This window comes from Varanus komodoensis, unplaced genomic scaffold (genome assembly GCF_004798865.1).
Source record: "Varanus komodoensis strain SLA01 unplaced genomic scaffold, ASM479886v1 scaffold6_2, whole genome shotgun sequence".
Taxonomy (NCBI): domain Eukaryota; kingdom Metazoa; phylum Chordata; class Lepidosauria; order Squamata; family Varanidae; genus Varanus; species Varanus komodoensis.
The window spans coordinates 10,020,889-10,038,293 of record NW_025336346.1 but is presented as its reverse complement, the minus strand read 5'-3'; the positions used below and the strand labels follow the sequence as shown (position 1 = coordinate 10,038,293).

The 17,405-nt window shown below is 42.7% G+C and overlaps 1 protein-coding gene across 8 annotated transcripts in view; it reads right to left on the bottom strand.

The window, feature by feature from the left end:
- The window catches only part of ATG7 (autophagy related 7), a 182,170-nt gene that overhangs the window by 97,232 nt on the left and 67,533 nt on the right, over positions 1-17,405 (bottom strand). The window contains exon 18 of one of the 8 annotated variants that reach the window (XM_044451280.1): positions 2,144-9,076. The exons of 6 other annotated variants lie outside the window; for them this stretch is intronic. In XM_044451280.1, coding sequence (XP_044307215.1) covers positions 9,068-9,076 — 9 coding nt within the window. In that variant the 3' untranslated portion in view covers positions 2,144-9,067. Of the gene's footprint in view, positions 1-2,143; positions 9,077-10,206; positions 11,420-17,405 lie in introns of those variants that run through there. One more of the 8 variants, XM_044451276.1, reaches the window with a different exon arrangement.

The window sequence follows — 17,405 nt, the reverse complement described above, 5'->3', positions numbered from 1 at the left end:
GAACTAACATTGGATACTATGTATTAGTGATCAATTTATAAAATTAAACTACTCAAAAGCTTTATTTGGCCCACAAACAAATATAAATGCCTTACATCTAAATTAAATACTCTCATTGCTTTAAAATCCAGTGATCCCAAAGCATTTTAAATAACTAATAATTCACATCTCAGTCTATTTAAGTCCAATGAAGATTTATGCCTAGGACAACCATGAAGTGAGGTTAATATAATTTGCTGAGGTTTCCCTTATGGTCTTTCCAATGGCCCCATAGATCACCCAACAGCAAGAACACTCCATATTTCATGCAACTGCTGAAAATGCTATTCAGGCCCTACACTGTATAGGCTAAGTGATCATTCTGGTTAGCAGATCTTCGACTTGCCTTTCCAGAGTCTTATCATAATTTCCCATCTTCCTTCTAGCTCCTTTGGGGCCATGACTGATTGGAAGATGAAAACAAACAAAACGAACAAAACAGCTGGGGTTGAGAAAGCCTTATTGGCTATACTACGCCGACCAGAGTCAACTTACTTCAGAAAATGGTGACTACATGCTTGAAAGCTGGAATCACTAGGCATGAATCGACAGTAGCTCACACTTTTAATTTAAAGAGCTATTCCATACATGATGCAACAGGATGCACCTGCAGACAGCAGCAGTCCTCCATCATAGTGAGACATTATAGGGAAACTGAGGAATGACGATTCTGCCTTGTTTATGGTGGCCTCTAATCCCTCATCAAAAAAGAAGTACTTTACCCAAACTAACTAACTGAAGGGAAGACAGAGATGTGTAGATGCAAATTCAGAAATTAGTGTTCTTTAAATAGGGTTTTAAGTAGGAACACATTAGAGCCCACAGTAGAATGCAACCAGATGACCTGTGGGCCTGCTCAATCCCCCATCTGGTGCCAACCGCTGAACCTCAAAGCCTCTGCTGTTGTCCCTTATTATAGTCCTTTATCCTTAAACGGGACTTGGACTGGACAACCCTTTAAGCAGAGGACTCTCCTCTGTAAAGAAGGTGAAATGCCCACACTACCCTTGTTTATTTTTACATAGGTCTGTTGCCGCTTAATTTTGTAAGCTGATTTGAACATGGATATGATATATACATTATTAAATAATTCAAAAAAGATAATAGGAACAACAATTTGTAAAAACTGGAAAGTACTGTTATTTACAAAAATAATACATTTTCATTTTCAATAATTTGACATTTTATTACTATTTAAAATTATATGCACTCTTACTTAAAATTACTGACTCATAATGGAAGAAGCAAAAAAGGACCTGGTTCTAACCATGGGTAATCTTATGACTAACCATGGCTTAAAAACCTATAGTTAGTCATGACTATACCACAGGAAGCATCCACCAACCCTAGACAAGATGCGTATATTTCCCTCTGTAAACTACCCTATCGAGCCCTGCTTAACTCCCTGTATTCAAAGAAACCACAACCTGTAACAGCTGCCATATGCAAGTTTGAGTGGGGGGAAAAAGCGAATGTACTTTTCCACCTCCCTGAGTACCAAGGTGTGGAGAATAGGTGTTGGCAAAAAGTGGTGCACTATTCTACCTTCCTAACTATCTAGAGTCTCAAGGAAGGCTAGAGACATTGGGGGCACTGGGATCTATGGGGAGTACACACAAAAACACCTAAGGAGCTTATTGCAGAGTGGGGAAGGGTACCTATCCCCTTTCAAAAAAAACGATCACTTACAGTTTTGCTCTGACTTGACAGCTCACTTTTTGACAGCTGTCAGGGGAAAATGAAGTGAAAAATAAATCTATTTAGATTTTCTCTGGGCCATGTCCAGGATTGCTGCTTGCTGTTCACCGGAATAGCAAGTATCCCAGGGAAATTGCCCAGGCAAGGCTTCCCATTTTCAGACGCATGGAACAGAAGCTGCATAAATTTGAATAAAATAATAAAATGCAGAAAGGGGATGTCCAGAGACAGCTGTCTGTGATGTCAAAAATGTACTAAATATTATTCTTATTATAAAATATGAGCAAATAACTATGTCTTCTGAGAGCTTATCACTATAGTTTTGCAATTCAGTTCTACCATCAGAGGCTATAGTAACATTCACTCAAATATGACTGTTCTAGTTTATCTTTCAATATGTTTGCAAGATAGTTCAGACCAATTGCTCCCTTGTGATAAATTAGCTGTTTTATATCTTAAAATGCATGGTTATATACCTAGGATCCAAGTGACCTGAGAGGAAGGGAGGAAATACAATTAACAGCATTGCATGGTGGTTTGAGACTACACAAAGGATTTTGATTGTTTATTCCAAAAGGGCCAATTTCCTGAGAATGAACCTATAACATTTGCAATGCCTTCAGGGAATTTTAAATATTTTGAAAGCAATGTGTTATGTCAAAACGATATGCTATGGAGTTAACATCCCTTATTCAAATGTGCAAAATTCCACAGGTCAAAGCCTTGCACTTTTATCACTGACCACTGTGATAAGGACAAAGGCAGGCTTCATACCTTGCTTGATAGCAAACTGTACAGAATGCTTTTTGAGTTGGATGTGAAAGCAGAGAAATGTTAGAACTATACATACAATAAAGAAAGAAAACACTTCTTATCCAAACAGCAATGCAATTTCTTCTTAGTAACTAAAGTAGTGCTGGAAGTGATTCAGGAGAATGTCTAATAGAGAAATCAAAATTAAAGAAATTAATATGCACCCATATGCCCTGCAGCATATGCTTCATTAAACACATCAGCCTCTTATACAGGCCTGTTTGTAAGAAGTGGAAGAACTGCAGTGAATTCTTTTCCTCTCCTCTCCAGCCTGCTGTATGCCCCTGAAATGTGCCCCAGAGGGCCTCCACACCACCAGAGTGCATTGAGGGGCACTGAGTAGAGGCAACTTCATCTCCCAGGGGCATCTTTTATGCCAGTGAAGGACACCTCGAGGATGTCCACCTTCCAGAGGATATAGCCTCTGGCACACTACATCAAACACACACCAGAGCAGTAAGTCATACACATGACATTCAGTGCAATGCACCCCACACCTTTGTTGTCTTTCTACTTCCATAACTGGGTTTAAATAATGTGCTCCTGAATAAGGGAACAAGTTCATTCCCTGAAAGCCAAGGTTGCTGACCTGGAGAAAGCAAGAGAGGCAAAAGGGTTGGCTGACAAAACCTTCAAGGAGCAAATGGCAGGGTTCCAAATTCTGGGTGATCGCTCTTCTGTCAAGCAAAATGGCAGCCTCAGGGAAGGAGGAAGCAATTCCAAGGATGCCTGGAAATGATCACTTAGACGTGACCCTTTCCTTGGAGGGCAACCTATTATCCTCTGGAAGGCTTGCGGTAGTGGGAAATTCAATTCACAGAGAACTGGGTTTGCAACAGGTGTGTGAACCACATGTTAAATTGGGTGGAGATTGTTAGTACAATGCATTGTCTAGATAGTCTTGTAGACAATGTAGTCAGTTGGAGTCATAGACTGAATGGATGCAGTCTATGTTGGTATCAGTGACACAGAGAAATGTAGTTGAGGTCCTGGAAGCCCAGTTTAGGTTACTAGGTAGACAGTTGAAATCTAGGTCCACCAAGGTGGGTTCCTCTGAGCTGCTACCTGTTCCATGCACAGGCACAGGTGAGGAAGTTCAATGTGTGGATGAGATGGTGGTGCAGAGAGGAAGGGTTCAGACATTAAGCACTGGGGAATATTTTTGGACAATCTGGGCCTGTGCAAGGGAAACCACAATAGAATATCTGATAGTATATACACCACAAGTTAGGAATGGTAGCAGACAGCAGCACTGGTTAACAAACAGTCTGAAGGAACTATCAGGGAGCAGAAGGGCTCCCTCAGAAAACAGAAATCTTTAAATACAGAGAACAAAAGGGAGCACGAGCTTGCAGAATGGAGATGCAAGCAGACAATAAGAGATACAAAAACACATTTGGAGGAGCATTATTGCTAACATCTTCAAGGCCTGCAATAAAGAATTCTTTAAATATATCAGAATAAAGGAACAAGGCACTTGGACAAATGGGTGATAATGGAATTAGAGAAGCACTAAGGGAAGATAAGGAGACTGCAGAGAAGCCAAATGAATTCTTTTCATCTGTCTTTACAACTGAGGATGCAGGATAGATACCTGAAATTATATATTCGGGATGGAAGTTTGAGGAATTAAGGCAGATTGAAGGGATATAAGATGAAATTCTCAACCTTACTGACAAACTAAAACTTAATAAATGGCCAAATCCAAATGGTATCCACCGTATAGTTCTTAAAGAGCTCAAATATGAAATCGCTGACCTTGTTACAAAAACATGTAACACGCTCCTAAGAGCAGCATCTGTACTAGAGGACTGGAGAATGGCCAGTGTAACACCAAATTTAAAGAGGGATTCATGGGGAACGAGGAAATTACAGGCTGGTTAGCTTAATGTCTGTTTTGGGTAAATTGGTGAAAAACGTTATTAATGATAGAATCAGTAAGCATATACAGGGACAAGCTGTGCTGAAAAAGAATCAATATAGCTTCTGCAAAGGTGATCCTGTTTCACTAACTCACTAGAGTTCTTTCAGAAAGTCAATAAACATATGGACAAGGACTATCTGTTATCCATTGTTTACTTGGACTTCCAAAATGTTTTTGCCAAAATCCCTCATCAAAGATTCTTGAGCAAACATGGCATTTGTGAAATAAGAATGGATGTCCTCTTATGGATCGCTACATGGTTAAAGTACAGAGAGTGGAAATACGTGGTAATTTCTTCCAGTGGAGTCCCTTAAGGATCTACATTAGGGCTAATGCTTTTCAACCTATTCATGAATGATCTGGAACTAAGAGTAACCAGTCAAGTAGCCAGGTTTGCTAATAACACCAAAGTATTTAGGGTAGCGAAGACCGAAAGGAATTACGAAGATCTTTGAAGGGATCTCTCCAACAGGGGGAATAGATGTCAAAATGGCAAATGCAGTTCAATGTAAGTAAGTGTGCAGTGATGCATGCTGGGGCAAAAAGTCCCAACTTCAGGTACAGGCTGATGGGATCTGAGGTAGCAGTGGCTGAGCAAGAAAGGAAACTGGGGTTGTGGCAGACAGCACAGTGCATGATTGTTCTGAAAAAGGCGAACTCCATATTAGGTACAGTTGCGGGGGGGGGGGACAAAAATAAAACTAAGATTATACTTTCCTTGCACACATCTTTGGTGTAAATGCACTTAGTATACTGTGTCAAGTGCTGGTCACCATGCCTGAAAAACAGCATTAAAAAAACTGCAGAGAAGGGCAACTAAACTGGCTAAGGGATTAAGGAAGAGCAGTTCCAACAGCTGAGTTTAACTCAGAAAAAGGCAAGTAAAGGGGAGATGTTCAAAATTATGCGCAGTGTGAAAAAGGTGAAAGATGACACATTTTTTCCCTTTGGTCATAATCCTAAAACCTGGGGTCATCCCATAAAACTGATTAGTGGGAGATTCAGGACAGATGAAAGAAAGTACCTCTTCACACAGTGCATACCTAATGTATGGATTTCACTGACACAGTAAGTAGTGATGGCCACTCATTTTTCAGGGCTTTAAAAGGGTATTGGAGAAAATTCATGTAGGGGAGGTCTATCTATGGCTGCCAGCCCTGGTGGCTGTGTGCTGTTTCCAGTATCAAAGGCAGGACACCCATGTGCACCAGCTGCCGGGGAACTTGGGCAGGAGGATGCTGCTGCATACATATCCTGCTTATGGGATCCTGCTGGCAGCTGATTTGCCACTGTGTGAACAGAACGCTGGACTAGATGGACCACTGGTCTGATCCAGCATGGCTTTTCTTGTGTTCTTAATTTATACATGAGCTATGCATTGCATGAAAACTAAGAACCCTGCTAGGATATAGTCTAGATTCTTCCTGGGCATTATTTTCCTGTACTCCCATATTCTTCCTTATGGTCATCCTGCACCTTGGTTTATATTTTTATATTTGAGCATCTACAGTAGTAACATAAACAGCTCTTAACAGGATTTTATCTTCGGATGCCTCTTTTCCGCAGGATATGCAAAAATCTCTGCATAGTTCTTATTCAACACTTGTAGCGTTAAAAGTTATTTCCTAATATTGTCTAAGATGGCTTTCCACATAGTCTACATGCTTGTGAGCTTCCTACAAACATGGCAGTGGGAAGAAGGATTCTGAACTAGGTCAGCCTTTGCTCTGATCCAAAAGAGCTCTTCTTATGGTTGGACTAGATAGGTATGGCTGTACATCAAGAAGAATAGTGAATCACATTGATCTAGTTTACATTGATTACACGCGTGAGAGTGAATTCTTACTGTGCAATGTATGGCAAACTTCCTCAACCTGATGCCCTTCCAGATGTTTTGGAGTTCATTTCTATCAATTCCAACAACCATGGCCAATGGTCAAGGATGACAGAAATTGTGGTCCAAAACATCTGGAGGACACCAGGTTGGGACAAGCTGATCTACAGTACTACGTAACAAGAAACAGGACAAGAGCTGTGCGTAGCCTTTTCAGGATTCTGTGCTCATGATTATACCTGATCTACCTTAGGCAGCAACCTGTGGTGGTGCCCTCTTTGTTTGGCCCAATCATATAAGCCTGTGGTGTTATGAGAGTTATCCCATGATGGGCCTTATTTACTCCTGCCTTCTCCTTATGGCAAAGGATGCAAGTTCATCTGTAAATGGACGATGTGAGGTAGCAGATCAAACTGGCTGAACTGTGTTTGCTACTGTTAAGGAAATATTGTCTTTGGATTCCCACAAAAATAAAATGGACTTTACATTGCCCCTTAAGATGACGCATTCTTTGAGAAGGTGTTGTTTTGTTTATTACCATGATGTAGTTATAACTCAAATCATAAATCCAGATATGGTGATGGGAGGCAAGTACCCAAGACTAACACTTGGCTCTCTGTGTGGGGGGCGGGCAAGGAATCCTTCCAGCCCAAGACCAAATACAATTTCAGAAAAGCTCTTGAGGAGGAATTCTAAAGGGTGGGCCAAAAGCAAAGGGGCAGAGCCAAACATTTTAAAAACCAGCATTTTGAAGCTAACAACTCTTCCTGCCAGGAATATTTCAGCCTTTTGGACTGACAGAAAAAAAACGAAGCAACTGTGGGAAGCTAAGAAGTGATCAATAGCTGGAGGAAAAGGGCCCCATCATCTGAATACCCACAATGGGCCAGGAAGGCTGGATTTGGCCTCCGGGCCTGACATGCCACAGCCTAACTCTTTACTGTTCACAGGATTCCCTGCCTCAGCACCTCACGCATCTCAAGACAGCTACCCACCACTCTGTTCCTGTATGTTTTTTGAGCAACATCTGGAATCTGTAGCATGTAATAGCAAAGAAGAGGCCTGCTAGATCAGGTCAGGAGCTTGGCAAATCCAGGATTCTGTTCACAAAATGGCCAAGCAGCTACTCTTGAGAAATCCACAAGCAGGAGAAGGGTGCATACGGCACTCTTTATGAGACAGAAGTGAGACACAGACCTGAGGACAAGCTGCTAGTTGTTCTTTTCCGAGAGGTAAGTCTTCTGAAAGTGTCATAAGAAATAACAAGCCAGGACAAGAAGAATTTTCCTTTATTCTGGGGATCTGAGTAGACTGTCAAGGCCAACACCTTGCTAACTGCTGACATCAATTATCACTATTTTCTCTGAAAATTTATTCCCGTTATTGAAAAACTCTTTTAAGCAAACAAAGTGTTGGCAAGTTAGAAACTAGACTTCAGAAAGAGCAAAGATGAAGCCAGGCTTTCTGAAGAGCACATTACAGCATTCACTACCAGCCCATTGCAACCATATCTAGTTTTATGGTTAGAATTAAATTATACACCAAGTTGCTTATACCACCTATGAAGCCCTGCTTTCGATCAGCACCTCTTAGAAAGGTCTTAGAAAACACCTTCTCTTGCATAAGGCTGCCTAGCTATTAAAGTCACCTCAAAAGGCCTTGCTTAGGACTCTGCACCCAGGAGAGATTCATTTGGAACTCACTTCAGAGAGCCTTATGTCAACATACAGCCTACCCGACTTGGTACTTGGTAAAGAAAATATATTCACCAACTTTGGAAAAAGAGTGCTAGCTAGCAAGCAGTGTATTTCTCTTACAGCGGGAGTGGGGAACATGAAGTCCAACAACATCCGGGAGTTACAGCCACAAGCAGCTGAAACAGGGATGTGAGGAGCTGTAATACTACAGCAACTGGAGGGCCAAACAGCCCCATCTCTGCGCTACAACTTTCTCAGCAATTTAGCAACAAAGAGCCCTGTGGCATATTTTTAAACTGAAATGTTCTGAAGATTAACTTGTTAAAACTGCGGTAATAAACACATTTCAGTGAAGATTTTGGGTCTGGTAGACTTGAAACTGGAGTGGCTGGTTTTTTTGGTTTTTTGTTTAATAATATGGACAGAGAAATTGCAGATAAATGTGTTTATTTTAGATTCTTTTCGATTTGTAGTCCACCATATGCTTTTAAAGGCATCAGAACAGACAGCAGGTTTCAACTTCCCCCACACTCAAAATGCACATCAGGGGTGAAGGCAGGAATAGGACACTAGGATCTTGTGTGAGTTAAAAGCCAGAAGTTCTAAGCATTGTTTGGAAGTTAATAAGAATTACCCTTGATAAAGGGCATTCTTGAAACATGTTGGGAACTATAAACATTGGTTCAGCTGTCCTCTTTGTCTTTGATTTAGCTTTTACAGCTATTTTTAAAATCCCATGTGTTGCTCTTGAATAATCAAAAGCATCTCTCAGAGTTTTGGTACTAGAACCAGTTGTCTCTGTGATTTATCGGCAACAGAAACACAACATATGAGATAGTGCAAAGAGACCAGAAATTTACTTTGCTCCAGATAGGATTGTATCAAGGCAGGTTAAAATGTGGTAGAACAGAATCCATGTCGATGTAATACTGGCTGACCAGAGTGTGTGAGATTTTGAATCCTGATTTCTTAAGCACACTAGACAAGTGATACAGTGCTGTACTTACCATTTTCCGAATGACCACATCACCATCATTACCACTAAGAATTTGTTCACAAAGGTTAAGATCTCTGCAAACAGAGAAGCATGGGAGATGCTGAAAATGCTGAGACACTGTCTTCTAAAACATTACAATGAATATTGCCGAATATTCTGCCAAGTTAAAGCTTAGAAACATACCAGTCCAGGATAACTGTAAAAGCTTTGGGTTTGTCTCAGTAGAGCACAGTAAATGTAATGTTCTACTACAAACTTATTTCACACAGTCAGCATGGCCATTTGCATCCCAAAAATCCATTCTTGGACTAGGAGATCCAAGCATTTCTGGAGGCAGGACCACAACTTGGGAGGAATTCTATGCATGGAAAGGCCTTTCATGAATGAGTGGGCATTTCTGGATGCAATCCAACATGGCCAAGGGCCAAGTTAGCTGGGAATTATAAGAGCTGCAGTCAAACAGTGGAGGGCACCAGGTTGTGGGAGACTACAATAAAGCATTTCATTTTCTGTACAAGTAAATGTTACTAAGGCAAAGTATGAGAACCATCTTGGAGGGAATAGAACTACTTCTGAAGCTTAACTTGGCAGAAAGGGCCACAGAATTTATTGTAATATTTCAGAACACAGTGAGCCAATCAAAATTTTCAACTTCTTCAGCCCCTGAAAACAAATGAAGAGTTTGAAACAAAGAGAGGAAGGAGGACAATATGAAAAACAGGAAGATAGTGTGAGAAATAAGGACTTCCAAGTAAGGTTGAAAAATCGGAAGAAACAAATAGTTAACCTTCAGTTCTTTCATCCACTGCAAAAAATGAAATAAGCTACCGAAGTTCAGAATTTGGCATCAGAAGTTTAAGCAGCCTTTGACAGGTATTATATTGTGCAACGGCTTTAAGCCTGGAGAAGAAAAGTATCTTGTTCAATTTTTTCTCTGATGAAGAGATGATGAGAAAGACATTTGTTAGTGTCTTTGCTGGCAACTCTTCTATAATACTACAGGAAAAGGAGTCTCTTCAAGTTCCAGCTGATCAAGCAATTGTATCGATCCCTTGCTCTTACTACCCTTTCTTACCAGTACCTGAAAGAATCCAGTACTTGGCATATTTCCCTAGGATTAAGCCCCACTGACTACCATAGAATTTCTGAGTAGACACGCATAAGATACTGCAGCAAAAATCACAAGACTTCACAGGGAGGGTAGTTCTAGCAAGGAAGTTAGCATCACTGTTGCTGTTTATTTTGTCAAGCATTTTGCACTTTATTTATTTATTAGATTTGTTTGGAGGCAAACCCGTTTCAGTATTCAAACCCATTAGCATAACACTCTCTGAGTGGCCTTCACAATAAAATTACAAATAACTAAAATAGATAAAATAAGACAATTAGACTCATAATAAACAAGATAAAATAACATATAAATAATCAAGTAACATAAAATTTAATGTATTTAACCTAGTGCAAGTTAATATAAGAATAATCTCAATGGTGCCATACGTGTGCCAGAAAAAAGTTTTAGTCAGGCAGCTAAAGCTCAATAAAGTAAGCCCCTGACAAATCTCTGATGCTAAAGCAACATATATGCAACACACACTTGAAAAGTGGAGGCATGAGGAAGAGCAGGATACTTTTATCCATCTATTTAAACTGGAACCTGTATATACAGAAGATCAGGCAAACAAAGCTGCTTGTAGGACTTGTGTCTACGCAGAGCACTTCAAACAAGTGTTTCCCTTTCAAAGATTCAAAAATTAACTTGCATTCGTATCACCTTTCACATTTTTAGCATGCTCTTGTTTTAACCTTTTAAATGGTTTTACTATTTTACTTTAGACTGGTTGTGCACTGCCTTGGAGGGTTTTTCCCCCCAAGACACACAATACTGTTGATAAGAAAATATGGCTCGTATCCAGCAATGTAATTTATCGAAGTAAGAATAAGACAGATATAAGGACAATGACTTTGGAAGAACCTAAGAACTAAATAACCATCTGGCTACCCTGTGAATCTACAACCGCCAGGGCTGGGATCACATACAGGCCTGAGCTGGGGACCTGCGGAGAGCCCACGCTGCAGCAGGGGGCAATACGTGAGCCCTGCTAGCTTCCTTCCTCCTCCTGAGATTGAGGGAGAAAAGCCGTCGCAGCTGATGAGCACTGTGGTGAGAAGGCTGGCTTGCTGAGGGAGGAGGCCCACAGAGACCACGAAGAAGCACCTCAAGCTGCCACTGATCACGGATATAGCCAAGCAAACATGACCTGCAACTCTCCTACCAAACTATTGCAATCAACTTTCAGAAGGATTCTTGTGGGAAATGGGAGGTGTAGAGAAAGGTGGAAGCTGTTTTATGCTAACGTGAAATTGAAAAGATCCTTGTGTAGTCACAGAAACACATTCTCTGCCACAGAATAAAGGATCTACGAGTAAAAAGAAAAAAAAGGACATTTGCAAGACACGTTTCCACCAACAGTGAGTTGCTATAAAAACAACCCACTAGAAATTAATCCTCAAGACTGATTTATTCATTTTGGAGTAGTTGAACATTTGTTTGTGGAAACACGCATACTGAGCTGGTGGGAGAGGAGTCAGTGGGAGGAAGGCCAAGCAGGTGGAGGATGTAATAACCAAAGTTTCAAGAGAACAGGCCAGGGTTTTGGCGACAAAAGCAGAAAGGAGATGGCAACATCTTTGAGAAGTTGAAGAGGAAATAGCAGGGTTTGGCAGCTGATTAGATGCTGAGGTAGAAAGATTGGGTAGGATTCAGCAAGTGCCAAAGGTGCATACCTGTGTGCTGATGTGTTTGCACAGCACTTTTAACATGCAAGGAATTTTATGGTCTGTGTCATATTCAGATTACATGATTCACTCTAATTCCTTTTAATTAAGTAGCCTCATTCTATTTTACTGTACTAGCTACAGACTGTTAAAATGCATCCTCTATGGGGCTCACTGTAAAATCTAGGCATAAACATAACTCATCAACCAGATCAGCTCAGGTCAGACTCTTGTGGAAATGGAAGCAGAAATTGGGGGCACGTAGAAGCGGTTACTGAAGTGAACAGTCTTCAGCAGAAACAAGACCCCCGGAGACCATGCAAGATTTCCCCTCAACAACTGTTGTATTATAAAATCATGAAGTTTGATGAAGCTGTAATTCAAGCCTCAAGCTTTTTTTCTTCTTTTTAAAAGATATTCCACAGGAATTAAAATGAAATTAAAAACAGATGCAAGTGAAAAACACAACTGGAATGTTCAAAATTCCCCATCATTTCTAAAACCCCAATTCTATTTACACATGTTTTACTGGATCAATGAGTAAACTGCCTTTTCAGAGCATTGCAATGACCCCATTCAAAACTTATGTACCTATATAATAGTGATGTGGAAGTTGCCACAGTGGGTCAGTTTGCAGGATCAAAACAGCACACCAAGGGTTGGTTAAGCTAGAATGAGTCACCAGGCAGCTTTCTGCATGTTTAACCCTTGACTCTCTGAGGGATCGTTAATGAACCCAGACACTGTGGGTTATGGGAGAGTTAAATAACACTTACATACACACAGTCTATTGTAGGGTTATGCAAAGGTTGTTTAACTTTCACATAACCAATAGTAGCTGGGTTCAAATATAACAGCCACCATTATTTGGGGTGTGCATTGAACCACAGCTCTCTATGGCTTAAAAAACCCAGAGTGGGTTGGTTAAATTGTGGAAACCAGGTCACTGTGCAGCAAAGTATTGCACAAGCAAGAAACATGTATTTCAAATAAGCAACAAGTGCAGAAGTAGCTGCTTGATCAGGCCTATCGATTATCCATTATCTAGACTTAAGCTCTGCTTCCATAATTCAGAGTCTTGTCTTTGTCCTTTGTTATGGTGCATACTTCTTTTCTAAAAAGATTACAATATTGTCAAAATCCCTTACAAAACCTTACTGAGAAGAAAGGGAGGAACTTAAAACCAGGTTTGCCGGGTCAGACCAAGGTCTATCTAGTCTAGATTTCTGTTTTCAACAGTTGCCATCCAGATGCTGCTGGCTGTTTACAAGCAGGCCATGAAAGTTGCGGTGCAGCACCCGGCATTCCAAACATGCAAGTGGGACCTGTGACAAAATGTTGCCAGGCATCATCTTCCCCTAACAGGAGTGCTCCTGCTCTGAATTCTGTGAGATTGACCATTGCCAGCTCCCCATTTGGAGGACCGGACTGCCTTTCTTGGCTCCCTCCCTCCGTCCGTCCGGGATTCTACCTCCTCATGGCCATCATCACCAGCTGCTATCGCTCTGCTTTCTCATTATCGCTGCTACTGCTTTGACTGGCAGAGACAGAACCAATAGAAAAGAGGCTCCTGGTCGCAATCCACGTTTCTCCCTCCCAAAAATATCAGTCTCACCAGCATTTCTTTATCTCATCAGCTTTATTGTTACGCATAAGTCTCCAAACATACCCTGAGTGGAGTGCTGAACCCCATCTACTGCTCATTCCCCAAAGCCCGCCTGTGCCTGCGCCTCCTTGGAAGAAGCGTGCTGCACTCCTCCTGCTGTGTCCCTAGCTGGGCTTCCCTCCAGTGCTGGTGACACGCCACCAGGTGCCCCTCCTCAGGGGATGGGGGTTCTCCACTGGAGGACCTTCCCATGTCAGTGCCCCCTTCCTCAGGCTGTGACTCCCCAGCATCCCAGGGTTGCACTGATCTGCCTCCCCACCTGCCCTGGGGCTCATCTCTCCCATGGCCGCATCCCGCTGGACGCCAGGAGCTTGAGCCACCGCTTGAGACTGCACCATTACAAAACCAGGCTCATCCTCGTGATCGGAAGGCGAATCAGCAGCACAACAAGCATAAGGAGCCTCCTGTGAACGTGCCTGAGGTCTGCCAGGACGCACACCTGTGCATAACACCTCTCCTCCTCTGTTGTGGCACTGTTGTGTGGGGCAACACAAGCAGCCGGGGACCAAGCAAGCTCAGTGGTGAGGAAGAGCAACTCTGGGGCTCTTGTCAGAGGGACCATGCTTGGTGTGTCCCCCAGGCCCCTGCTCAGCACTGCCTGCCCTTGGGGCCAGCCCTGCTCTTGCCCATGTGCTGGATGCATGAGAGTGGCTTAAGTTTCACCGGTCCTTTAGGGGTTTGGGGCTTGAGCGGAGCAGGGGGAACATCTGCAAATCTCCGTGCTCCTTAAGCACATCAGCAGTCCCATTTAGCTTCATAACTTATTTTATATACACTCAGATACACAACAAACCCCAGGTGGCTCAAACAATCCCCCTGCTCCTCTACATTTCATCCTCACAACAATCCTGTGAGGTAGGCCAGGCCGAGAGTCCATGCCTGGCCCACAGTCACCAAGTGAGTGTCATGGCCTAACGGAGATTAGAACCCGGATCTTCCCAATCGCAGTCCAACACTCTAACTGCCACGCCACACCGGCTCTATTGAATTTATTTCACGCGCCAGCAAGTTCACTACTACAAGTGATCCTGCTCTGTATGCTGGATGCCAAAGACAAAAAACAGCAAAAGGCCGTCCTCTTCCAAGCACAGGACAATGCTATACCTGGAGTTCTGGGAAGGGTTTCGTTATCAGATGGTACAAATGCTCATAGCCGCAGCTCCACTTCTAAGGTCAGGACACCCTACTAACTGCTGTGCTGAAAATGACATCTGAGTTCGGACACACAAAGCAGACTCATTATAGCAATTCCACACCTGGAACGGAGGGGTTTTCATGTGTACTTAAGTGAGCTTTACCTTATCCAGAGTCTTTTCTTGGCCATTTTACAGTTCCTCAGTGAAACCGACTGCAGCAGTGCACGAAGGCACAGCTGACAAGTGTCCTTCTCACATCAGGATAACGAACCAGCCTGCTTTCAAGCAGACACATCTCTTTTGTGATGGAAGGTAATACCTCGCACACAGCAAACTTTGGAGCTAAATGGCCGAGACACTTTTGAGTCATAAGGCAGTGGAAAAAATGTGGTTACTCTTATTTTGAGAAGAAAAAAATTACACTGTAATAATGGTCTTCTGGTCATAACTTCAAACCAATTTCCTGTAACAAAAATGTCAAGCTTCTACATTAATCCTCCATGAAAAGAGCTTTACAAAAATCAGACCAGAAATGAAATTTACACTGGACGATGCAAGGCCACATGCAATGTCTAATAATAAAGCTGAAAGACACGCAGCAACAGCTCCTCCGGGCTGGCGTTGGCATCTGGCATCTTCGGGCGGCTGCTGTCGCCTGCCCTGGGCCCTGGGGAAAAACTCTGGCCCTGCGCTCTGAGCACCACCAGGTCGCTGACCTTCTGGAACAGCAACACTCACAGGAAGACTGGAAATTATGCTGTAGGGCAGCTTTCCCCAAGTTCACACTTTCCAGATGTTCTGGACTTCAACTCCCATCGGCCCCAACCAGCATAGTCAATCAGCAGGCATGCAAGAGCTGTAGCCCAAAACATCTGGAGGGTACCTGTTTCAGGAAGGCTGTTGTAAAGAGGGTGCTGTATCCAGGCACGGGAAAACTTTTCCTGCTGCATCAAGCAAGGTGCTGCCACCGACCACAACAGACCAGCTGCTCTTCCCAGCCTGCTTTGTACTCCGTTCTAGCAGCAGGAATCCCATAAGCGGCCATCACAAGGCGCACATCAATGGGTCCCCACAGCCACTGCAACCCTGTGTATGCATGCCGTGACCTCCCTCATGCTCCCTTTAAGCACCACAGACTGGTCTCTCCTGTACACATTCGACGTCCTCTAACAGCGGTGACAAATATTGACATCTCTCAAAAATTCCAACTCTGCAACACTAAAAAAAAGCCATTTTTTTGCCATCCCCACCAAAGCCATTTTGTTCCACCGTTCCATCTATCCATACTCCACAAAGAAAGCTTTTTGCACATTAGTCTATCAGTCAATCTCATCATCAATAATTATCCTGAAAAAGCAAGGGATAAAGGTGGCATAAAATAAGGTTTTATTTTTACCTGTAAAATAAAAATTCTGTTCATTCACATTTGGATGTAATGCCCTGGACTGATGAGGGAGGTGGCAGAGAATTCCTATGACTAACCTTCCAGTTAACAACATCTCCACTAACCTAGGCCAAGTCAGTGTTTCTTCCAGGAAAAGAGACTGCCCAACCCTCAAGTACGTTTTTGGTACTTGTCCGCAAGGCAGCTCAAGACCCATCACTGCACCCTAAGTTAAGCAAACTCCCCATCGGTTACTCATGATGTAATACAAGCTGTCCTTGTGAAAGTACTTGAACGCTTAAGATTTTCTCATGTTGGCATTTTTAAGATAGTGCTAGACTGACTTCAAATCCCACGCAGTATTACGTGGCTTTATGTATGATACATCTTCTGTAATGACTCTGAAGAATCTCTTGGAGCTGAACAGTTACTCATTAAGGAAAACTGACAAGCATCTTCTGGCTGAAAAACAGCCACAGTATTTATACTAGCTGCAATAAAAGAAATCCTTCCAACGTACCCATTAGAATATCCACACAATACTTCTATATTAGGATGCAGGATAAAAACTACAGATGTTTATTAGAAAAGAAAACCAGTTTGGATGCTCTTCTGTGTGTGTAAGGTGTGCACCACTCACTGAAGGGCTGATTTTCAACTTCTGCCAGTGCCCTACAGGAAATTAAATCCAAAGCTGCTGCTCTGCTTGCACAAGCACAGGAATGATGATAAAACCTAGTACAGGGCCTAGAAGCCCTTTCAGGGAAATGAAAGCAGAGCATGGGGCTTGTCTGCTTGCTTGCCCTTGACACTGCCTGCCAACTTGACACTGAAGCAAAGCGGGGCTCCTTCCTGCCCGGGGAGGTTGTGAGGAGAGGCTGGTCAGCATGGGTAGACCAGCGGGGGACACAGCGGAGAAGCACACAGGGCGACAAGGAGAAATGACCAACATGGACTATGGGCATGAGTCTCCATTGCACATGCATGATCACAGCTCATCAGACTAGATCACAGACACTGGGAATGAATGCAGCACCTGTGCTTCAGTGCAGACCATATACGTGTTCTCACGTATCAGCCGACCCCAGTCTGATAGACTGCGGATGGTTTGGACTACAACCCCAGCGAGCACAAAGAATAGACAAGAATTAGGAGAATTGTGGTCCAAAATACTTGGGGCAGGACAGAAGGTTAGGAGCAGCTGCTTGCTAGGTGGCAGTAAGGCAAGAAAATGACATGGTCCACCAACAATGCAGACTAGCAGGCCTTGACAGAACAACGCTTCGTAGCATGCCACAGAAATATACATCTGACCCATGAATGACCTAAGTCAGTCTGCGAAGGCATATGACTAAATGCTTTGAAATTCCTTGCTCATGCAGACAGAGAAAGTTATGTAAGGACAATCAAACTAAGACAAGACCTTGATTCTGTAAAGAAGC